We start from the raw sequence: 25,243 nt of genomic DNA, 5'->3' as shown, positions 1-25,243 counted from the left end.
CCTGCAGTCACACAATCAACGACAGGCTGCATTTCCCTATCAGGTCAGTCTAGTTGCTGATTGGTTCCTTTCCTACAGTGCCGCAGGCTCTCCTGCACAGCCAGAGAATTCAGCCAGCAGGAAGTGGAACAGATGGGCAGGACTAGTTGGGTTTTGGAGGAATTTCTCAATAAATCAGTCCAAAATACAACTTTTGTTAGCACAATCCTTCTGCACTGGTACATTCTTCATTTTAACATTATAAGTCTCCTTTAAAACAGCTGTAGCATCCATACTTATATTTTGTCTTTGCACACAATAACAGATATGCTCCTGTACAGAGCTTGGCAAAGATTCAAAAATGATAATAGTATATGCATTATGTACATTTTGGAGTACTAGAAAAAAAAATATTTCTACCTTTAAATATGTGGTATTAATTTATTCTTTATTCAATAAGCCCAAACCCATATTATAGAATTTTATGTTTGCAACAAAGCCTGTTTAGGAGACACAGTCCAGTAAATGTCACACTTGTTATTACCATAGAGAGTAATAGCAGGCAGTATGCACATTCTCGTTAACTATTACCCTAATCCTAGTTAAATTTTACAGAACCCCAGCCATTGAATTTCACTTTACAATAAGTAAATTGCACTTTACATTTTGATTTTCTCTATTATTAGACTGTCATGGTTGGGGTTGTTTTCTCTGCGCTTGCGAGGGGACATGATTACTCTGTACAAGTACATTAGAGGGGATTATAGGCAGATGGGGGATGTTCTTTTTTCCCATAAAAACAATCAACGCACCAGAGGCCCCCCTTTAGATTAGAGGAAAGGAGTTTCCATTTGAAGCAGCGTAGGTGGTTTTTCACGGTGAGGGCAGTGAGGTTATGGAATGCCCTTCCTAGTGATGGGGTAATGGCAGATTCTGTTAATGCCTATAAGAGGGGCCTGGATGAGTTCTTGAGCAAGCATAGTATCCAAGGCTATTGTGATACTAATATCTACAGTTAGTATTAATGTTTATATATATAGTTGGCACACACACATGGCGCAGAGATCCCAGACTAGGGTTTGGCAAAAGAAGTACCTGCCAAACACCCCCTCATAGTTACACCCTAGGCAGGTGCCTCTTCTTACCCCTACATCTAGCCCAACATACAACTGCCACATGGCCGTCAGAGCCCACTTCTCCCCCTGCACCCCCAGTGTTACAGGCTCTGCTTGTGCCGCAGTTACACCACTGCCTGATCTGATCAGCATAAGGAGCAGAGCCTGAAGGACAGCACAAAATGGCGGGCTGCCCCGACACACAAATATAATCTCAGCCACACCCGAACATAAACGTGGCAGCCCCTCAGGAGATCCCTCAAAATAAGCTGCAAACTCCCCCACACGAGAAATTAGCCATAAAAATGTCATGAAGAAAAGCAACAGCACGTAGCGCTGGAGCTTATGGCCCCCACCCGTTTGCCCCCGGTTTCCTCTAGCGCTGTCTCACTAAGCAACTCTGCGCCACAGTGCCGCGCACTAAACGAGGCAGCTCAGACCACTTCTCGTTTTACATTCTGTGTCTCCCTCCCTAACCCCTCCCCTAACCCCTCCCCCATCAGCAGCAGGAACGGGAAGCACAGCCTGGTGCCTCAGGAGGTGGGAAGTGCGGCAGGGAGAGCCCAGGCAGCCAGGGCAGTGAGCAGGTAGTAGTAACTCCACAAGAAATGTGTTTGTTTGTTTTTTAAGAGTATTCTCACACTATACCTCTACTTGTGAAAGTAGTGCTGCTTATGTGCCTGGTGTAGCTCAGACTGCATTGAGGCATATGCTTGCATGTTCCCCACCGTCCCTTTAGGCTTACATTTAGCAGCCACAGTGAAAGAGAAGTGTTTACACTGATTAGCTGTCACTGCAGCCCTTCTAGGGAGTATTTAAATGGTATTCTAGTCTGATTAAACATGTGCATATCACCCTTGAGGCACACACACATACACAGGCATACATATCATCCAGAGACATAAACATCATGTGGAGGCAAAGCATGGTTTGTGTACAAGGAAAGCTTTACTCATCATCATGCGGAGCTGTCAACTTTGAAAATACACTGACCGGCGGCTGGCGCTGGTGAAAATTTGTTAGAAGACCGGAAGCAAAGTCATAATCGAGCGAGCATCCCCGAAAGTGACGTCATTCACAGATGTGTTGCTGAAGCTGAAAAATTGCTACCCGCACATGCGCAATTGCTTAATGCTGGGGTCCTCACATTTTTTAAACAGGGGGCCAGTTCATGGTCTCTCAGACTGTTCGGGGGCAGGACTATAGTCCTCAAACTATGCCCCCCCTGCTGCGTCCTCAAACTACGGCCCCCCCTCCCTGCTGCGTCCTCAAACTACGCCCCCCCCTCCCTGCTGCGTCCTCAAACTATGCCCCCTCCCTGCTGCGTCGTCAAACTACGCCCCCCCCCCGCTGCGTCCTCAAACTACGGCCCCCCCTCCCTGCTGCGTCCTCAAAACTACGCCCCCCCTCCCTGCTGCGTCCTCAAACTATGCCCCCTCCCTGCTGCGTCGTCAAATTACGCCCCCCCCCACTGCGTCCTCAAACTACGCCCCCCCCCTGCTGCGTCCTCAAACTACGGCCCCCCCTCCCTGCTGCATCTTCAAATTTATGTTTGCAACAAAGCCTGTTTAGGAGACACAGTCCAGTAAATGTCACACTTGTTATTACCATAGAGAGTAATAGCAGGCAGTATGCACATTCTCGTTAACTATTACCCTAATCCTAGTTAAATTTTACAGAACCCCAGCCATTGAATTTCACTTTACAATAAGTAAATTGCACTTTACATTTTGATTTTCTCTATTATTAGACTGTCATGGTTGGGGTTGTTTTCTCTGCGCTTGCGAGGGGACATGATTACTCTGTACAAGTACATTAGAGGGGATTATAGGCAGATGGGGGATGTTCATTTTTCCCATAAAAACAATCAACGCACCAGAGGCCCCCCTTTAGATTAGAGGAACGGAGCTTCCATTTGAAGCAGCGTAGGTGGTTTTTCACGGTGAGGGCAGTGAGGTTATGGAATGCCCTTCCTAGTGATGGGGTAATGGCAGATTCTGTTAATGCCTATAAGAGGGGCCTGGATGAGTTCTTGAGCAAGCATAGTATCCAAGGCTATTGTGATACTAATATCTACAGTTAGTATTAATGTTTATATATATAGTTGGCACACACACATGGCGCAGAGATCCCAGACTAGGATTTGGCAAAAGAAGTACCTGCCAAACACCCCCTCATAGTTACACCCTAGGCAGGTGCCTCTTCTTACCCCTACATCTAGCCCAACATACAACTGCCACATGGCCGTCAGAGCCCACTTCTCCCCCTGCACCCCCAGTGTTACAGGCTCTGCTTGTGCCGCAGTTACACCACTGCCTGATCTGATCAGCATAAGGAGCAGAGCCTGAAGGACAGCACAAAATGGCGGGCTGCCCCGACACACAAATATAATCTCAGCCACACCCGAACATAAACGTGGCAGCCCCTCAGGAGATCCCTCAAAATAAGCTGCAAACTCCCCCACACGAGAAATTAGCCATAAAAATGTCATGAAGAAAAGCAACAGCACGTAGCGCTGGAGCTTATGGCCCCCACCCGTTTGCCCCCGGTTTCCTCTAGCGCTGTCTCACTAAGCAACTCTGCGCCACAGTGCCGCGCACTAAACGAGGCAGCTCAGACCACTTCTCGTTTTACATTCTGTGTCTCCCTCCCTAACCCCTCCCCCATCAGCAGCAGGAACCGGAAGCACAGCCTGGTGCCTCAGGAGTTGGGAAGTGCGGCAGGGAGAGCCCAGGCAGCCAGGGCAGTGAGCAGGTAGTAGTAACTCCACAAGAAATGTGTTTGTTTGTTTTTTAAGAGTATTCTCACACTATACCTCTACTTGTGAAAGTAGTGCTGCTTATGTGCCTGGTGTAGCTCAGACTGCATTGAGGCATATGCTTGCATGTTCCCCACTGTCCCTTTAGGCTTACATTTAGCAGCCACAGTGAAAGAGAAGTGTTTACACTGATTAGCTGTCACTGCAGCCCTTCTAGGGAGTATTTAAATGGTATTCTAGTCTGAATAAACATGTGCATATCACCCTTGAGGCACACACACATACACAGGCATACATATCATCCAGAGACATAAACATCATGTGGAGGCAAAGCATGGTTTGTGTACAAGGAAAGCTTTACTCATCATCATGCGGAGCTGTCAACTTTGAAAATACACTGACCGGCGGCTGGCGCCGGTGAAAATTTGTTAGAAGACCGGAAGCAAAGTCATAATCGAGCGAGCATCCCCGAAAGTGACGTCATTCACAGATGTGTTGCTGAAGCTGAAAAATTGCTACCCGCACATGCGCAATTGCTTAATGCTGGGGTCCTCACATTTTTTAAACAGGGGGCCAGTTCATGGTCTCTCAGACTGTTCGGGGGCAGGACTATAGTCCTCAAACTATGCCCCCCCTGCTGCGTCCTCAAACTACGGCCCCCCCTCCCTGCTGCGTCCTCAAACTATGCCCCCTCCCTGCTGCGTCGTCAAACTACGCCCCCCCCGCTGCGTCCTCAAACTACGGCCCCCCCTCCCTGCTGCGTCCTCAAAACTACGCCCCCCCTCCCTGCTGCGTCCTCAAACTATGCCCCCTCCCTGCTGCGTCGTCAAATTACGCCCCCCCCCCACTGCGTCCTCAAACTACGCCCCCCCCTGCTGCGTCCTCAAACTACGGCCCCCCCTCCCTGCTGCATCTTCAAATTAGCCCCCCCCCTCTGTGTCCACAAACTACGGCCTGCTCCAGCTCCCTGCTGCATCCTCAAACTATGGCCCACTCCCGCTTCCTGCTCCCCACTTCCTGCTGTGTCCTCAAACTACGGGTCGCTCCTGCATCCTCACTCCGTACTCCCGTTTCACGCTCCCCGCTGTGTCCTCCCACTCCCTGCTGCATCCTCACGTCATGTCACCGCAATGAAGCAGACAGGTAGTAGCCAGGGGTGAGGACGCAGCGGGGGCCAAGTAAATCACCTTGGGGGGCCTGATCTGGCCCACAGCCCGTAGTTTGAGTATACCTGGCTTAATGTGATGTCACTGAGCATGCACACCCAGAATATGCACAGAATTTTGGGAGTTTTCAGAAAAATCATGAGAATGCTATGGGGTGGCAGGGTGCTAACTCCTGAAAATATAGGGGGTGCATAGCTCTGCATCATGTGTCAGCTTCATATTCAAGTATTTTACACCCTTTCCTATAAATGTACTGGCATGTCCTTTCGTTGTCTCCCAGGGAGCAGTCATAACTATGAGACAGAACTCTGCAGTAGCAGCCCAAGTCCTACCCCCTGTCTCCCTGTATTCCAGCTGTTCTCAACACGAGGGTCTCGACCCTTTCACATGGGTCGCCTATGGCCATCGGAAAACTCATATTTCTTATGGTCTTAGGAATAATTTTATGGTTTGGGGTCACCACAACATGAGGAACTGTATTAAAGGGTCGCGGCATTAGGAAGGTTAAGAACCACTGCTCTATTCCCAGCCCTAACAAACTTTGTCAGATTGTCCCAGCTGTTCTGCTGCCTTCTGCAGTGTTAATGTGTGTATGCTGGCAGGCATTGGATCAGCCTCATGAGTACCCATTGTATTTCATTGCTAAAGTATTCTCCTTCACCTTCCAATAGGAAGGCTGGTATTCTTTCCAGAAAAGGTGGAACCCTACCTGCCAAATCCACTGTATACACTGAAGGCTGATCATACTCCTGTCAACACACTGGAAATGGAGGGCAGCAGATTCACTTTTCTAGAAATGCCCACAGAGAAAAGGACCTGCCTTCAGTCAAGCTGTAACTTCCCCCCCTTTTACTGTGGGGCATGTATTATAGCTTATTCCCAGCAATTTCATTTGCATATCATCTGTTTATAACAGTCTCCGTTAAAGCAGTAGCCCTTGTGGTACTTGGTACCAGTGGCAATTCCCTTGAAGCTTATGCTAAGCACATTTTAATTTAATCATAGCCAAATCCTGATATACTGCTATTTATATATTATGTGATATAGCTGTGACACATTTTGCACTTTACAGAGAATATACATCATTCACATCAGTCCCCACACCAGTGGAGCATACAATTGAATGTGCCTATCACATTCTACCTGTATTCCAGTTTCCCTCCACATTTGAAAAACATACAAGTGGCTTACTCTACCCCTGATAAAATTGACCCTACCATGTATGAACATGGTAGGGTCAATTTTATCAGGGGTAGAGTAAGCCACTTGTATGTTTTTCAAATGTGGAGGGAAACTGGAATACAGGTAGAATACCCACGCAGACACGGAGAACATACCAACTATTTCCAGATAGCGCCCAAACTGAAATCTAAACAGTTTAAGGTTATTTTTTTGTTATGTGATCCATTATCCGGAAACCTGTTATCCAGAAAGTTCTGAATTACGGAAAGGCCATCTCCCATAGACTCCATTATAAGCAATTTTAATTTTTAAAAATGATTTCCTTTTTCTCTGCAATAATAAAACACTATCTTGTACTTGATCCCAACTAAGATATAATTAATCCTTATTGGAGGCAAAACAAGCCTATTGGGTTTATTCAATATTTAAATGATTTATAGTAGACTTAAGTCATGGAGATCCAAATTACGGAAGATCCCTTATCCAGAAAACCTCAGGTCCCGAGCATTCTGGATAACAGGTCCCATACCTGTACTACAAATAATGCCTCTCCTTTAACCAAAACAAGGATTATTTGTCCATATAATGAAATATATTCAAACTGGCCAAATGTGTCATCCCTGGTCTGGTCAATTCTACACTCTCTTTCATCAAACACATTTTAAGAAATCTGGGGTAGAGAATAAATGAAGTGAGAAGAAAAGGGGAAAATTGTTTCATACTTACCGTAATTTTCCTTTCCTGGTCATCCCCACGGCAGCATGTCAAAACACACGGGTATGCACTCCTCTGTCAGCTACAGCAGAAGAAAACAACCACGCCCCCAATCAGCATAAGTACCTCCCCAACACCGGTCTCCTTCGTCTTAGTTTAAAGCTGAAAAATATGAACAGAAAAATTAAGAGGGCGGGCATGCTGCCGTGGGGATGACCAGGAAAGGAAAATTACGGTAAGTATGAAACAATTTTCCCCTTTCCTGGTCATCCCCAGGCAGCATGTCAAAACACACGGGTAAATACCAGAGCAATAAACAGGGAGGGATGATTGCAAGACATTTATTTTTGAGACACAGACAAAACAGACTGCCCAAACTGAGCATCTGCTGCAGACAATACATCTAGCTTATAGTGCTTAATAAAGGTATTAGTGGAAGCCCAAGTAGCTGCTCTGCAAATGGATTCTACCGAAACTCCTGCCTCCACTGCCCAAGAGGCTGCAATACTTCTGGTTGAGTGAGCTCGCACCGCTCTAGGAGATGACCTGCCCTGTTCCTTGTAGGCTTGAAGGATGGTTTTAACAATCCAACTGCTCAAAGTAGACTTTGCTGCCGCTTCTCCTTTTCTTGACCCTGCCGGTACCACGAAGAGTCTCTGAGACTTTCTTAAGGACTTTGTCCTGTCGATGTAGACCTGAAGACATCTCCTAACATCCAAGGAACTCTGCCCATTCTCAACAGGTAAGGTTGGTAAAATAATAGGTTCATTAACATGGAATCTTGAGAGGACTTTAGGCAAGAAGGACGGAACAGTTCTTAACACAACTTTTTCTTCATGAAAAATGGTATAGGGTTGATCTACAGACAGAGCTTGCAGCTCCCCAACTCTTCTTGCTGAAGTCACGGCCACCAAGAACACCGTCTTGAGGGATAACCACCAGAGAGGAATCTGATCAATGGGTTCAAAAGGAGCAGCTGAAAGAGCCTGAAGGACCAACGGCAAATCCCAAGGTGGAGAGGATTTCTTTACAGGAGGTTTCACTCTCAAAACGGCTTTGAAAAATTGCTCTATCAAGGGGTCTTCAGCCCACCTTTCTCCTAACACTGCAGACAAGGCAGAGATCTGTACTTTTAAGGAACTTAAACTTAGCCCGTAATCTAAGCCTGCTTGCAGAAACTCCAGAATCATGGGTGTAGAAGGTTGCAAAGGATCAAGATTCTTCTCTCTGGCCCAGGAAACGAACCGCTGCCATATTCTATGGTAAGTATTAGACGTTCCAGGCCTCCTGGCCTTCAACAGAGTATTAATCACTTGGTCAGAGCATCCCCGTCGCCTAAGTCTGGACTTCTCAACCTCCATGCCGCAAGATTGAGACTGCTGAGATTCGGATGAAGAAACGGGCCCTGCATTAAGAGATCCTCCATCAAAGGCAATCTCAGGGGTTGACAAATGCATAATCGTCTGAGGAGGGGATACCATGGCCTGCGTGGCCAATCTGGAATTATGGCTATCACGTCCATGTGAGAGACAAGAATCTTCCTCAGAACTTTGAAGATGATCGGGAATGGAGGGAAGATGTAAGCCCAGAGGTTCCGCCAGTTCTGGGAAAAGGCATCGATTCCCACTGCTCGAGCTGATGGGACTCTGGAGAAAAAATGTTTGATCTTGTAGTTCTTCTCCGAAGCCATGAGGTCTATATGGGGAAGGCCCCACAGAGAGGTTATCCATTGGAAGATGCTTGTTTTGAGCTCCCATTCTCCTCTCTGGAACAAGGTTCTGCTTAAGGCATCCGCCTGATAATTCTTGTCCCCCGGAATATGAACTGCTGTTATCTCCAACAAATTGCTCTGAGCCCAATTCATGATAGGACTGACTTCCCTCATCAATCTGCTGCTGCCTGTTCCCCCTTGCTTTCTTATGTAGGACACTGCTGACATATTGTCCGATCTTATTTTCACCGAAGTCCCTGATAGGACTGGTCTGAGGACTTCCAAGGCTTCCCGAATCGCTCTCAACTCCAAGACGTTGGATGGGAGATGAGACAAGTCCGACCTCCACTGACCCTGAATCGCCATCTCTTCTACATGCGCTCCCCAACCCTGACCCGAGGCATCTGTGAAGACTTCCACCCATTCGGGCTCGGCCAGGGGATACCCTCTGCGAAGGTTGCTGGGACTCTGCCACCATGAGAGATGTCTCTTCACCTTCCAAGACAGGGGAATCATCTGAGACCAATCCTGAAGATAACGATTCCAGTGATTTCACAAGACCCAAGGTGGATGTTAGGAGACCCAAAAAAGCCATGTATTCTCTGGCCGACAGGACTGAAGTAAACATCAACTGCTCTGCTCTCCTCGATAGCATCAGGATCTTCTGTTGAGGCAAGGACACCATACCTATCCTGGTGTTGAAAAGTGCCCCCAGATAAATAATTGTCTGAGAGGGCTCCAGTTGACTCTTGGCTTCGTTCACTAACCACCCGAAGCGGGTCAGTGTATTCCTGACCAAGGCTACATGATGCAGGAGGGTGGATCTTTCTCTCGCCACAATGAGAAGGTCGTCTAAATAGTGGTAGACTTCCACACCTTCCCTCCTCATCTTTGCTACCAGGACGACTAGAACCTTGGTAAATGTCCTTGGTGACGTGGCTAGCCCAAAAGGAAGGCACTGAAATTGAAGATGCTGCTCTTGCCAGGCAAATCTGAGGTACCGATGATGTTCCTCTGCCACCGGAACATGAAGGTACGCATCCTTTAAATCTAGGGATGCCAGCCAATCCCCTGTATGCACTACCGCTTTTATTGTACTGAGGGACTCCATCTTGAACCTCTGGGGCTTGATAAACTTGTTGAGTCTCCTTAAATCTAAGATTGGACGTAGATCTCCGGATGCTTTCTCTACAAGGAAAAGAGGGGAATAAAAGCCCTGCCCTCTTTGATGTTGCGGAACTAGAGTGACAGCCCCCTTGGCTAAAAGCTGAGAAATGTACTCCTGAAGAACGAAAAAATCTGAATCTCTTGACTTTGTTTGGATAAAATGATTTCCTCTGGGTATTTCCAAAAACTCTAGCCGATAGCCTCTCGACACTACTGACAGCACCCACTCGTCCTCTATCTCTCTGGCCCAGACTTGATGAAATTTTAGTAGCCTTGCACCTACCCGGGCTGTCTGGGCCGGCCTCATCTCATTGGGCCTTGGGCTGATTTTTTGGGGACCTTGGACCCTTAGACTTGTTGCCCCGAAAAAAAGAAGACTGACCAGAACGCCAAGGTGCCTTAAACTCTCTGCCAGGTCTGTAATATCTGGAATCTTCCCTCCGCTTTGAGGAATATCTGTCATTTTGTTTCTTCGGGTCAAAGAATCGTTTGGTCTGCGGTAAAAAGGTGCTCTTTCCTCCTGAGGATTTTGCAATGATATCATCTAGGCTTTTACCAAACAATCGTTTACCCTCATAGGGCAATTTACACAGCGTATTTTTGGAGGCGGTATCCGCATACCATGAGCGAAGCCATAATGCTCTGCGGGCAGCAACCGAATACATAAGATTACGAGCCGATAATCTAGAAAGATCAATAGCAGCTTCAAGGCAAAACTCTGCGGCCTTCTTGAGATCTAAAAGGGCTTGAGCAATCTTCTCTCTAGGAGAATCCTCCAGAACTGCTTGTTCAATGTTGTCTGCCCAAATGGAAATTGCTTTAGAAACTGAAACTATGGACACAGAAGGCTTACAAGCTGCCCCAGCCGTCATGAATAACTTTTTCAGTTCAGTTTCCATACGTCTGTCCATCGGGTGTTTTAAGGCTGAAATATCGTCAATTGGAAGCGCCGTCTTCTTTGATAAGCGTGCCACCGGGGCATCAACAGTGGGAAGATTCTCCCATAATTCTAGATCTTCCAGAGAAAAAGGATACAACTGAGCAATTTTAGCCTCCACAGGGGTCTTTTTAGGACCTTTAGCCCATTCTTGATTCATAATGTCTTTAATTTCAGGATGCACAGGAAAAAATGGCTTTTTCTTCTTAGAAAAAAGGGAGGATATGGAAGATTCAGGCTGAGGGACCTCCAGACTAAGGGTTCTTCTCACCGCTTTAATTAAAGAAGGAACAAGTTTAGTTTCAAAACACTGAGACTCATCTTCATCATCATCCTCCTCATCAGAAAAGGAACATTCACCTTCATCCCCAGAAGATAATACAATTTTAGACTGCGCAGATGGCTCTTTACTACCCGGAAGGTTTTTTAGGCTTTCAGATACTGCTTCTCTAACCCAGTCTCTGATAATGGATTGATCCACTGGAGCGACAGCAGAAGTGGAGGGTCTCTCAGGATAACTAGCATGAGAGAGAGCAGGAGTAGCAGATAAATTCTTGCTAAGGTCTCTGGTAGCATACTCCTCCAAACATATCTGGCATAATCTTCTACCCTTGATAGCAGAATTATCACACGCTTTACACATCCTTAACTCCTTATCCTCTTTGCCATGATGCTTATCCCTTTTAGACACAGGCTCCTCCACAGGGACAGAATCACTAAGAAAAAAATAGTGATATAAATATACAGGCAGCTCTTTTCGGAGATAGGAAAAAGGGAGGTAAATTGAAGTGGGTTTGCACTCACCCTGAAGTCCTAGAAGCGGCGCGTTTAGAGGCAGCTGGCTCCATGTTGAACAGCACACTACTAAGGGCAAAGTTGCCAGCACCATGCACAACTTAACTACAGGTGCACACCTCTATGATGTCATCAGCAGTCGCCTCCAGACAGCAGCAGCACACTGTGCTTAGACCTGCCCACGGCAAGGAAAACCCCCACCGCACAGGGTTCCCAGCACACACAGCCTGAGCTGATAACGGCATGGGCTTCGGGTGGAGAGAAGCTGCAGAGAACTGCACCCGGTAATCGGATCCCTGCTGGGATCAGTGAGTGCAAACCCCTCCCCCAAACAGCTGACAGAAGAAAACAAAGACGAAGGAGACCGGTGTTGGGGAGGTACTTATGCTGATTGGGGCCGTGGTTGTTTTCTTCTGCTGTAGCTGACAGAGGAGTGCATACCCGTGTGTTTTGACATGCTGCCTGGGGATGACCAGGAAAAGGGATTTGGTTGGGAAGGAGAGAGCTGCAACTCACTGTGCTCTTTTATGCTGGAGAGACACTTTTGGTGTGGTCAAAACAGAGCATGTACAAAACTGTCAGCTTTATATACCAATCCCATAGGTACGAGTGCTGGAGCCCTGTGGGACAAATTCTGTATAGGCCTCAATCATTTCTATATAGCACATGGCAGGCATTGAGTACAGTGCTGCCTTGCACCCACAGTGCTCTGCATGTTGCAGGATTTAGTCTACATAACTAACTCTCCTGCTTATGTTTTTCATATAGGTCTATGGACTCAAGGAGCAATGAAGTACTTCAGGCTACTTTCCAGAGCTAGGCTTTGGCAGTGGCATAGGTGTGTTTTTTCTACTACTTCCAGTTCTAAAGAAACGTTAAAGAGAAAAGAGGAATTCACTTCAAAGTTAGCAACTGGGCCGCAATTAAAAGACTTTTTAGTCAACAACAAGCCTGCTGAAACAGTATCCTCAACTGATGATGAGGACCCGCCTCCTTATATTATACCTTCATATTCACCATCACGGAATAACAAAAGTATGTATGCTGCTTTGCCTCTGAATGAAAGTTAACTGATCTGAACTTTCACAAATAAATATAAATATCTTTTTTACAGACATACTTGTTCCATTTCCTGCAAGCACTGGCAGACTATCAGGGTTTCCTTTCAATCTCTGGAATCTAGTTTCTGTTTAAAATATATATCTGTTTAGAAAAAAAAAATATATATATAAAAATATTTATTTTTGGAAGTTCAGCATTATGCATCTTTTCTACATAAGCACAACTGAATGAGCACATTCCCTTTAAATGCTACCTCGTTACTATGGTAAATAAGCCTTTACAATCAGATGGCAGTTAAAATGCCAATCGTTAGAATTTTGATATCTGCATGATACTAAAAGCTCATTTTAAAATGAACAAACCCATAAAAATGTTATATTCTTACTTCATGTTAACAGTTTAATGTGTTTTGATATTTTGCTTGTTTTTTTATAATTTCCCAGTATATTTGGAGACCTATGGCTGCCAGATGAATGTTAATGATACAGAGATAGCCTGGTCCATTTTGCAACAGAATGGTTATGTCCGAACTTACACAGAGGCAGAGGTAACTGGTTTTTAAAGCATGAGGTTATATTGGTGTAACCATCCCTAAAGCTATGCTAAACCATATAATCTAGTTAAATAAAATACCCCCTATTATAAACTTTTGTTTCTGTTTGCAGAGTGGAACTCCTCTGGTGCACTGCCCGTGAAAAGACACTATAATAATTGGCATGGCGATTTATGTCTGCCAGCTGTTCACAGGATGGGCACCAAGGAAAGTCCTACTGTCTGACACCAGAGAACAAGAAGACTGCAGAACAAAGTATTTTATGTAATGTATTGCTGCCTGTCGTTTATATTATTATTATCACTTTAACAAACTGTATCCATGTAGTTACATTCCCAACTGTGTCCCAGCAGACCTGATTTTGTTGTTGTTGTCCTCATGACAATCTTTTTCTCTTGCAATTTTCCCACTTTGCAATCTGATTTCTTTCAATTCTGATAATCTCTAAACTGTCCTTTTCTGTTTTATGTATAATGATAAGAACCCATAAAAATATAATGATTCATTATGTATAATGACAACAGATGTGTCAGATCTACATTAATCTAATGATTTTTTTTTTATTCATTTCTTTTTAGGCTGATGTGATTCTCTTGGTTACTTGCTCAGTCAGGTAAACACAAGCCATTGTTTTGTTTTGTTCCCTTAGCTGCGTATTCTAATTATTACAGTTTTTACTGTTTACCAAGACTTACCCTAGGAATATAAGGGTATGGGATCAGATCTGCCATTTTTTAAGAAATAGGCAATTATGTGCCCTTGCCGTGAATTATCACAATATTAGAAAATGCACAAGATATTTAGGTAATGGAACTCTGAGTATCTCTCACTTAATATAAGGGATAATGTCCACACATTGTAAATAATAAGGCATGTCATAACCACATAATTGCACAAGGGCACAGGGATAAATATACAAGTAATTATACTCATGGCTACTAAAGCAAATAAAGTGCTGTCTTGTATAAAAAAGGGCATTGACTCAAGGGATGAAAACATAATTTTGCTTTTATAGGTCTCTGGTAAACCCTGACCTTGAGTATGGGGTACAGTTTTGGGCTCCAGTCCTTAAGAAGCATATTAATGAGCTGGAGAGAGTGCAGATACGTGCAACTAAACTGGTAAAGGCGATGGAAGATTTAAACTATGAAGTTAGACTGTCAGGGTTGGAGTTTTTTCTCTTGATTACTCTGTACAAGTACATTAGAGGGGATAATAGGCAGATAGGGGATGTTCTTTTTTTCCCATAAAAAGGATCAGTACAGCAGAGGCCCCCCTTAGATTAGAGGAACGGAGCTTCTATTTGAAGCAGCGTAGGGGTTTTTTCACAGTGAGGTTGTGGAATGCCCTTCTGACTGATGTTGTGATGGCAGATTCTGTTAATGCCTTTAAGATGGGCCTGGATGATTTCTTGAACAAGCATAGTATCCAAGGCTATTGTGATACTAATATCTACAGTTAGTATTGATGTTGGTATATATAAATATATGGTTTATGTATGTGAGTGTATAGATTCGTAAGTATAGGTTGTGTGTGCTGGGTTTACTTGGAAGGCTTGAACTTGATGGACTCTGGTTTTTTTCAGCCCTATGTAACTATGTAATAGAGATGTCCACATATTGTAAGCAATGAACTTCTTACAAGTCAATGAGTAGGTTCATGTCCATATAAAGACACAGGTGCGCACACCGTTAGGTTTTTATAAAGATTATGGGACTGCCTATTGGCTGCTAATATCCTTATAGGGGTTACTCAGTTTCTTATGATATTGGTCCTGTAGCACAAAGCAAGCAGTTTCACTAAAAGGCATATTATAATCTAACTCCAAGGTAACTTGCATTTTTTAATTAGTGGTTACATTTTTATTTTAATAATACACATAGATGACACGTCATCACTTAGCCCTAACTATTGAAACCAATAAGCACCATTTATTGAAGCCATGATTGACCTGTAAAATATAGCCTCATAAACATGATGTCATCTGATATAATTGGTGCTTACATGGCTCAACAGTACATGTGCATTGTTAAAAGAAAAATGTACCCCTGTGTTGTAAAATATGAGTTATGGTCTGGAATGGCAATCTGTGGATTCTGGCAAATGCCAGAGGGACTGATGGGGGGGGGGGGGTCTGTTTGGGCTTTTGTTTACTTGATATGCCAGGGCCTATTTTGAATTCAAGTTTGGGCCTGGTAAGTTCCATTACATAAAGAAAATCACTAAGCCTGCATCCCATTCCTTTAGAGCCAGGCCAAATAGTATTGGTGCCAAAGGTACTACTACTTAGCTTGGTGTACCGCCAGCCCCACACCCTCCCTCGCCTTGCTGTTCCCACTTCCTTTCCAATTGTGCTTTAGTCCATGCCTCTGGTGCCTACTCCTTTTTCTAACTCTGTATACATGCACATACATTTTAAAGAGTTATGCATGGCTCATAGAGTATTTGAAAATTTGGAATAATTAGCTCTGTGTGCATGAATAAAGGTTAGACATTACCAATATAAACCTTTTATTCTTTTACTTAGAAAAACTAATTTGTTTCTAAAATCAACTGCCTAGTATAATGTTTATTTTGTAGCTGGCCCACTAAGATGGTCACATTATCTCCTGCTCTCACAGTTCTATGTCTATATGGTTTCCTGTGAATGCTCAGGCCTGTTTCGTAGTCACAGAGCTGCAGTTGTCACTAGAGTTATACCTTTCCCATTTTTCAGACATCCATAAATGTGAGTTCTTTTTATACATTATCCAAAATCGTAGGGACAGCATGTTATTACATGTCAGAATATCTGTATAGTCAATCCATACACATAACAGGCCTTGCTGTGCAACTATCACCACATCTACATTTCTTCTGGAATGTATTCTGCCATTTTTAAATGTCATTTGGTTAAATCATAGAGTTTTCAGCGGATCAGTTGGATGCTGTGCTGTGCACATCGGCACATGGGGCCATCTTTATCATGGCAGAAACCCACCATAGGGCTGTTACAAGAAAGATCATTCTTTTTCAGTTAGTTTTTCTGCTTCTCTATAAACAGCATATGTTTACTCAAAGGTAAAAAGGTGGCATTAAATTAGAGCTGTACGACCAACCAGTGACCTAGGAGATACTTGCTGGACTCCCAAATTCACTTACAGCCTGACTGAAAGTTGTAGGTCTACAGTGGGAGGGCAACAACTAAAACTTGCACAGTTAGGCAATACTTTTCAAACTAAACATGACCCAGGTTTTTAATTGTAGGGAAAAGGCTGAACAGACAATATGGAACAGACTACAGCAGCTTGCCGCACTAAAGCGAAAACGAAGCAAAACCAGCAGGATGAGGATAGGATTATTAGGTAAGTCTCTATGCGATCTTTGACTGCCCCACAGAGGTGTTAGTTTAAAAAATGATATTAAGTTCTCTGTCATTATAGCATATGTTAAAGCACCTACCCCTCCCCAACTGCTATGTTAGAAATTCGTAACACCATTCCACTAGTTGCCTGTTGTCGGTAACCCAAGTTACACACCTCAGATGTTAGAAAGTTAATAGGAAAGAAAGAATAGAGGAACCAGTGTTACAAGACTCATATTACAGTACTAGGAAAACAAATTAGCTGTAGCAAGTTGTTAGTGGCTGAGGCATTCTTAACCTGGTACTCAAATGTTTATACAAACTTAAGAAAACAAGGATGAGGGCCTGGTGAAATACACCCATGAGTACTTACAGGCCTTAGTTCAGTTCAAGCCAGGCCACTATTTCTGGTTTTGTTCTCAGCTGGTAAAGTACAAATGGAAAGGAGGAAAGCTGTTCCCAACCATGCAGTTATAGCAATCTGAAAAAGGATTTCCACTCATATTTGGCATTTCTTTAATTTCTAATCTTTAAAGGGAAAGGAAAAGCTAAGTCACTTGGGGGTGCCAAAATGTTAGGCACCCCCAAGTGACTTGAATCGCTTACCTTCTACCCCGGGCTGGTGCCCCTGTACAGAGAGAACAGCACCAGCCCGGGGTAGCAGCAATCGCTTCCTGCTTCACTGAGCGTGCATGCGCAGTAGAGTGATAAAGCCGAACTTTAACAGAGAAGTCGGCTTTTTCACTCTACTGCGCATGCGCCGGACTTGAAGTCTCAGGGAAACGAAGCCGGAAGGAGGAAGTGCATCGCCCCATGTGCCCCGGGCTGGTGCTGTTTTCTCCTAACAGGGGCACCAGCCCGGGGCACGAGTAAGCGATTCAAGTCACTTGGGGGTGCTTAACATTTTAGCACCCCCAAGTGACTTAGCCTTTCCTTCCCCTTTAAACAAAATGTAATATTAGACCAGAGTAAACACACAAATCCGTTTCAAATTATTTCTGCATTTGATAACCATTGGTAACCAGCGTAATGTATGTATCTCAGAAAGGTACATAATCAGTATGTATTAAGTATGCCTTTATGTTTGTATCCAGTATTTAGTGTCTCAGTGTATTCAGTATCTTTAATGGACTTTTTAATACTTATTGGTTATGTTGGTTTACACTGCCTCTGTCTTTGTAGCTTGTAATTCCTTGCTAGACTGCTGCTGATCCTATGCTGTTGCAGCTCAGGGTCCGTAAAAGCCTGCAGTCCTGGACCAGTATGCACATCAGGTTTCAACACACACATATTAGTAGCAGATTAGTAGTTTATTAGAAATCCTAAAGCACATTAAAGCAGCTGTTTTGGATCATTAACCTGATCAGTGTGTGGGTCAACATTTTAACTTAGTGTTAGTTCCCATTTTTTCTTGGAAAAAAAAAAGATATAATTATGACTTGTTAAAAAGTCATTGAATAAAACAGAAAGCAACTTTGGTAAAGTTGAGGAAAATTGGTAGACTTCATTGTATCTTTATCCCTGCATTTTTCCATAGGCTGCATGGCTGAAAGGCTGAAACAGGAGATTCTGGATAAAGAAAATCTTGTGGATTTAGTTGCTGGTCCAGATGCCTACCGAGATCTCCCGCGACTACTTTCAGTAGCAGAAACTGGACAGCAGGTGGCTAATGTGCTTCTTTCTGTAGATGAGACCTATGCAGACATCTTGCCAGTGCATACATCAGCCAGCAGCAAATCTGCCTTTGTGTAAGTTCAGAGGTTACTGTGACAATTGCATTGCCCAGCTCTGTTATTGCAGGACATCTTGAATTGGCAATGTATAAATGTACAAACTGGTATTACAATGTATGGAAGTTAATATTTTTAGAATGATCGTCTGACACTAAAGGATATGGCTTTGCCGTATCATTAAAGGGGTTGTTCACCTTTAAGCAAAATGTAATATGTTATAGAATTTCATATTCCTATATACTTTGTAATTAGTTTTCATCATTTTTTTTTATTGTTTTTGCATTATTTGCCTTCCTGTTCTGCATCTTTTCAGCTTTCAAATGGGGGTCAGTGACCCCAGTAGGCAAAAAACTATTGCTCTGTGAGCTTGCAATTTTATTATTATTGTTACTTTTTAATCCTTATGTTTTTGTTCAGTTTCTCTGCAAGTCATATTTCAGTATCTTATTCAAACCACTGCCTGGTTGCTAAGGTAAACAAGATCCTAGCAATCAGATAGATGCTTAAATTCCAAACTTGAGAGCTGCTGACAAAAAGCTAAATAACTGAAAAACCATAAGAAATTAAAACCAGTTGCAAATTTTCAGAATAGCAATATCTATGTCAAGATAATTAAAATGTGAACAAGCACGTTAGAGTAATTTAAGATAAAATAAAGCTATTGCCAAATAAGCAATTTTGTAGCTTTACATACCCATACTACTGATGGTAATTGTCCATGTAAAAAGCTTCCTATTGGCAATTATGAAAATTGTCTTCTCTGTTTTTTTTTTCCAATAGCTCTATCATGCGGGGCTGCGACAACATGTGCACTTATTGTATCGTTCCATTCACTCGTGGGCGTGAGAGAAGTCGCCCCTTGCAATCCATCTTAGAAGAAGTCCGAATGCTTTCTAGTCAGGTGAGAGGTTCCATAAAATGAATTTAATCTATTTTTAGTTGTGTTCGGGTTCACTGGTCACTGAATTAACTCTGTTGAGGAAACTCTACATCCCATCCCTCTTTTTTATTAGATAGCATATATTATGCCAGATTTCTTCCCTGTCATTGACTGGTGAATTCTATGTAGGCACAAATAGACCTCAGGTAATGGCTCACATTAAAATAATAATGGAGGGAAATAAAGAAGGTGCCTTCTTTTTCACCAACCTTCTAACCACTGTAGTACAGGCCATATTTATATATAGGCACCTAAGGGCCTGTGCCTAGGGTGGCAGCTTTTGGGGGTCAGCCCTTGGGTGCCACCTTGTAAGAACAAAACATGGAGTAGCTTAAGTTTCCCTGTTTGCCCTGTTCAGCTCAAGAAATAACAAAAAACATTGATTCTTGGTGATTAGAATTATAGGCAAAAAGCAATAAGGGGTTTCTAACTTACTAGTACTATTTTGTTTTTTTAGGGTGTAAAGGAAGTCACTTTACTTGGTCAAAATGTCAACAGTTATCGTGACACTTCCTCAGCCCAGTTCCCTAATGCTGAGAGCCCACCCCTCAGCCGTGGCTTTAGCACAATATACAAGCATAAAAAAGGTGGCCTGAGGTTTGTTGATCTCTTGGATAAAGTCTCTCAGATTGACCCTGAAATGAGGATTCGCTTTACTTCTCCCCATCCTAAAGATTTTCCAGATGAGGTAAAAATCTTTTACATTTTATCTTACTCTTATTTTCTGAGCAGTAATATTGTTTTTTTAGTTTACTTTTCACTTGACACATACACTCCGCTCATATAAGGGCTTTATACAAATGTGAAGCAGGAACTGAGAGTCTTGTGAAAATATATTAAAAATATACATGTAGGGGATCTGTTATCCGGAAAGCCATTATCCATAAATTAAAAATACAAATGAAATAATATACCTTTATACATCACATATTTACAATTGTGTATTTTTAGGCTAAAGTAAGCAGTATACATTTTATTGTAGGTTCTCCAACTAATAGCTGAACGTCACAACATTTGCAAACAAATCCACATCCCAGCACAGAGTGGAAGTAATAAAGTTCTGGAGACCATGAGAAGAGGGTACATTTACTTTTAAGCATCATCTTAAGTCATTTGCAAGCAGATTTCAAAGTGTGAACCCATTGTATGAATGCAGTTTTTATGGACAGCTTAGAAGATTAAAATAAAATACTGTTGACTGTCATTGGTTTGTTTTACATAGATACAGCAGAGAAGTTTATCTGGATCTGATTCAGAACATTCAGGAATCCATTCCAGGTTAATAACCTTGATAACTTATTGAATAATAGCCAAAATAGGTTGCTTTATTCTCTATTAAATTTGTAAATGTATGTAAGATGTTTTATGGGAACCATAAGAAATCTCTCTGTTGAAAGTAGAATATCAGTTGTAACTAAGAAGAGTTTGAAGAACAGAAGAACTAGTGCACACACATTGCAACTTTTAGCTACAGATTCCTCTTTTGGGATCCACCACAATGTTTTGGGTTAGTCATTATTTTGGGGTTAGTCAGCCTGGGATATTACTTCAGGTTCTATGGGACTAGCTACTTGTGCTTTTTAAATTTTCCCTCTGTACCTTCCAAGTGACTGGTAGTCTTTGCTTGAAATCTGCTGGATACAATAAGTTAATGGGTGAGGGTTTCATCTTTTGCCTTCAGAACTATTGCCACAGATCAGTTGAAAAAAAAAACTAAGAACTTTTGAGTGATTTATCATTATTGTAATGGTAATTGGAGGCTCTGTGAATTCACATACAGCCTGCCCCAGTAACTCAACAACAAATTCTGTGCAAGACCAGTAGAAGCAAATGGCTAGTTGGATGCAATTTGCAATTGTCTGCACTATAATAAATAAGTTGTAACCCATGTTTTTTAATTTCAGGAGAACATGTGTGTTTAGTAACTAGAATGTTTGAATTATTGATGAAATCATTTTTTAGGTGTGAGTCTCAGCAGTGATTTCATTACTGGTTTCTGCGAGGAGACAGAGGAGGATCACCTGCAGACATTGTCACTCTTACGGACAGTCTCCTATAATGCTGCATTTCTGTTCGCCTACAGCATGAGAAAGGTAACACAGCAAAGTACCATTTTAAAGGTGATCTATACCGAACACTAAATTAATGCAGGCTTACTCAAATTTGTACTCTGAGCACTTTTGTAGTTTCATTAATTTTATATATTTAGTAATTCCTAAGATATTAGCAATTTTGGACTTCTAATAGCAAGCTTTCAATTCTGTTGAGACTCCATTGGTGGCAGTGATTATAGAACGGTAGTCTTTCCTAGCAACCCTTTTTATGCATCTCATGCACCAAACTTAGGGATGGTGGCTCTTTTACTTTCAGAGAACCAAAAGCCTGGTTTTTGCAAAAATACTTAGAGAAGCATATCAATACTTAGGGGCACAATTACAAAAGCATGAACGCTCCGAGCGTATTTTCGACGATTTTTTCGGGTGTCCGCACAACTTTTTTGTACGGTGCACGACTTTTTCGGACGTTTGCACGAAAAAATCGGAAAAGTTTTACCGTTGTTTACAATTGTTCGGTACGAAAGTTTCGTGACTTTTGGATCGCCAATACGATATTATCGTGACTAATACGATTTTTCCGTAAGCATTTTCGTGATATTTGCGATCTTCCGAAATTTTCGTTTCCAATATGATATTTTTCCATTCGTGATTCGGATTCGTGGATTAGTAAATGTGCCCCTTAGAGTACATTTAAATGATAAAGATTGTTCAGCATTCAGATCAAGAGAAAATTAAATACCACATATTTTTTTACAGTTTACTCAAATGGCTAATTCTCCTTTCTAGAAAACAAGGGCATATCACAGGCTGCAGGATGATGTTCCCCAAGAGGTAAAACAACGAAGGTTAGCGGAGCTCATTGCTGTTTTCAGAGAGGAAGCTGGAAGAGTGAACCAGAGAGCTGTGGGTAGTACCCAGCTGGTGCTAGTAGAGGGGGTAAGTACGTCTTCTTTAAGACATACACACTGACTTTTTTATGAGCTTGATAAGCATTCTAAACATATAAACTGATATATTGTGTTTATATACAATTTTAAAATGCACATACATTTTTGTCAGTTCCAAATGGGACCCTCTATTCTGTTGGCTTCATTACAAGAAAATGCAGCATGTTGAATCTAAATAAACGCAATAAAACATGAATGGAATAAAATGTAACTCTGAACTCTCTTGAGTACCACCAGGCAGAATATAATGGGATCAATTACCTGATGCACTTGGGTGTGCTCAAACCTCTTGAACACACGTTAAATGCATTAAAAAAAACACCCATATGTAAGAGGCCTAACTTGAAGTGAATGGAAAGAACAGTGGGTGGGCATATTGCTGAATAGTCAGTTATTCCAAACCTTATAATGGTAGGTTACAAGAGGGCAGACAAGACATAAAGCATTTCTTCTACTGTTATAGTTTTAAAAGGATTTATTGAAACTTTTTGTTGATTTTATCAAACTTCTTTCCTCATGTATTCCATTACTTTCTTTCACAGCCCAGTAAACGCTCTCCGGAAGAACTGTGTGGCAGAAATGATGGAAATACTAAGGTGATATTCTCTGAAGCACCAAAAGTGGGTGGCTTAGCCCAAGAGAACAGCCTGCAGAATAGAATCCAGTCTGGAGATTATGTCTTGGTGAAGGTACATAACTCTTCCAGATATTGTCAATTTTGTTTTATGCATTGTACTTTTTTTTTATTATGCTAACAAAATAGCCTATAACGCTACACCACAGTTTTCTAAACCTTCTGTAACTGTAACAACAATAAATGCTAATAATGGGGGGACAGTGGAGCAATTTGACCACTTATCTATAAGTTAGTCTGGCAGTATGTGCTTCCTGTTGAGACTTTGGCCATACACTGACCTATTAGCCCTACTTACAGTTCAAAAGTGGGCATGCATAGTGAGATCTGCTTGTTTGGCGAGCTCACCAAACAAGCAGTTCTTCTCCCGATATGCCCCCTTAAGTGGGTAATATCGTACTAATTTGATTATTTGGCCCTAGGGCTAAACAATCAAATTAAAACAGTGGTATATGGGCCGCCGGACCGAGGACCACATCAACAAGCTGATGCGGTCCCGATCCGATGTGGAAATCAAACCTGCCCAATCTAGGTCTGACTAATTTTAGGTCAGGTAGGCCCATCAGGGGTGCCCATACATAGGCAGATAGGCTGCCTATTCGGTCTGAAATACCCAAATCGGCAGCTGAAATCTGCCCATGTATGGCCCGCTTAAGAATCCATGACTAGTTGCATATGGGAGCAAGAGAATACAGCTGTACAGTATGTTCTGTCTTACAAAGACATTGTTTTGTTAGTGAAAACTCTATTTCATTTCTTTTGTCCTGCCGATTAGGATGACTTTTGAACTTTTTTTGCAGATAACATCTTCCAGCTCCCAGAGTTTAAAAGGAACTTTGCTTGGCCTGACCACTCTTCAGAAATCTCCCGCGTACAGCTGATTGCTGAAGAAGTACAATGGAATCTGATTGCTGCGCTCTTAAATAAGCAAAACAAAGACTTTTTTGTATTTATTTATTTTATAGTCTGTCAGAAATGCAGATATATTTAATACCAGAGCAAGGTGCCAGATTCTGTATTTTTTTTCTGTATTCTTAATGCCTAATGTCTAAAATAAATGTATTTTTACGTAGAGGTACGGTCTATGGTATGGACTTTATGAAAGCTTTTTTTATAACTATGCCCCTCACGCTTTAATCTTATTTAAGCTAGCACATAAAGTAAAAGGCCCCAGCCATAACCATGTTATAAAAGAGAAAATAGCATCTTTCTGGCCAGGGAATCTCTGTGACAATCAGTTTTACACTGTGTGTTAAAGGGCCCTGTACCCTATTTTTTTTTTTTTTACTTTATTATGTGTAGAAGATATTCATTACTATGAAGTTTAGGCTGTTGCGTTTCCTCACAAGGCAATTTTAGAAAGCGGACTTATATGTATTTCCACTGCCAATTTACATTATTGCTGAAGGGAAATCTTTTTTTTGACATTTTCTTGCAATTTTTTTTTGCCGTTTATGTTTTTGCAACTTATAATTTGACAAAACCGCAACAATTCTGAAAGTAAGAATATGCTGTCGAAAACCCCAAGATCATGTATAATCAATGGCAAATGTCCCTTTTACATCTGGAAGATCTTTCTTTGCTTTGTGGTTTTAGAGGTGTTTGGGGTCATTTGATGCTTCCATTTGTGCGACAATACAAAAAAGTAGCAGATTTTTTTTCCCGCATCTTTTTTCGTTTGTGCTTTTTCTGTTTGGATCTTTTAATAAATGACATTTGTGGAAGTAAGTGTAATTATGGTTTCAAAAAACTCTGCGAAAATAAGTACGTTTAGTTATGGTTTCAAAAAACAATGAAAATTAATAAATGGGCCCCCCTATGTAAAGAATTGAAAGTTTATTCTATTCAAAAAAATGTCAAAAAATGTAAAAGAAAAACAGAAAAAACATCATAAACTGATAAAAAATAGATATTTCCCCACTCACTATAATGGAAAAGAGACAGGTCTAAGCTGGCTTGAGTTCTTGCAAATTAGTGTAAGGTTGGAAGTTTTTGTCTTGAGCAAGAAGGCATTGAAGAGAGGTTGCATAGGTTAAAGTAACACAGGACAACACTTGGAACAGGTTTACCTACGTACTGTATGTGATTTGAGGCATTTGTCTCATATGGGTAATTTTGTGAAATCCAATAATCCAAAAACATGGGAATGCCAAAACACCAGCCCCTTGGGAATTTTTAGGACTTCTAAAGGGAGTCTGCTGCAATTTTTGCCCCAAATGAATTGTTTTAGTATCGTGTTTTGGGCATTGGAAAAGGTTTTGGGTGCCCAAACAGGAGAAAGTCATAAGGCATATTGAACTTTAGATGTAACAATCATTTTAATCGATTGGATATGACCAAATGGACTCAGCAGCAAAGTTGCCTATAGTTCAGATTTTCCCATGGTCCATTTTAACAAAGGCCCCACATTTAGTTTGTAATACTATTCCGATCATAAGGCTATCTGGCTT

At 42.1% G+C, this 25,243-nt stretch overlaps 1 protein-coding gene across 5 annotated transcripts; it reads left to right on the top strand.

Moving 5' to 3' along the window:
• The first annotated feature begins 1,618 nt into the window (after positions 1-1,618).
• cdk5rap1 (CDK5 regulatory subunit associated protein 1) lies at positions 1,619-23,867 on the top strand. 5 transcript variants are annotated; one of them, XM_031894129.1, is made up of 14 exons: positions 1,619-1,681; positions 12,293-12,559; positions 13,030-13,133; positions 13,718-13,752; positions 16,386-16,483; positions 18,020-18,230; positions 18,996-19,116; positions 19,613-19,843; positions 20,138-20,235; positions 20,378-20,433; positions 21,118-21,248; positions 21,999-22,148; positions 22,702-22,848; positions 23,594-23,867. In XM_031894129.1, exons 2-14 carry the CDS (start codon positions 12,313-12,315, stop codon positions 23,672-23,674), a joined length of 1,710 nt encoding a protein of 569 aa, XP_031749989.1. In that variant the 5' UTR covers positions 1,619-1,681; positions 12,293-12,312; the 3' UTR covers positions 23,675-23,867.
• The last annotated feature ends 1,376 nt before the right edge of the window (positions 23,868-25,243 follow it).

Source organism: Xenopus tropicalis, chromosome 10 (assembly GCF_000004195.4).
Source record: "Xenopus tropicalis strain Nigerian chromosome 10, UCB_Xtro_10.0, whole genome shotgun sequence".
NCBI lineage: Eukaryota > Metazoa > Chordata > Amphibia > Anura > Pipidae > Xenopus > Xenopus tropicalis.
The sequence above is the reverse complement of the archived record's forward strand: the minus strand, read 5'-3'. Positions and strand labels throughout refer to the sequence as shown.

Coding starts and splice junctions, on each gene's coding strand:
- cdk5rap1 (XM_012971798.3), top strand. CDS start 11,980: ATGCTGCCTGGGGATGACCAGGAAAAGGGATTTGGTTGGGAAGGAGAG. Junction 12,128..12,292: donor TTTATATACCAATCCCATAG/GTACGAGTGCTG, acceptor TTTTTCATATAG/GTCTATGGACTCAAGGAGCA. Junction 19,117..19,612: donor TCCGAATGCTTTCTAGTCAG/GTGAGAGGTTCC, acceptor TTGTTTTTTTAG/GGTGTAAAGGAAGTCACTTT.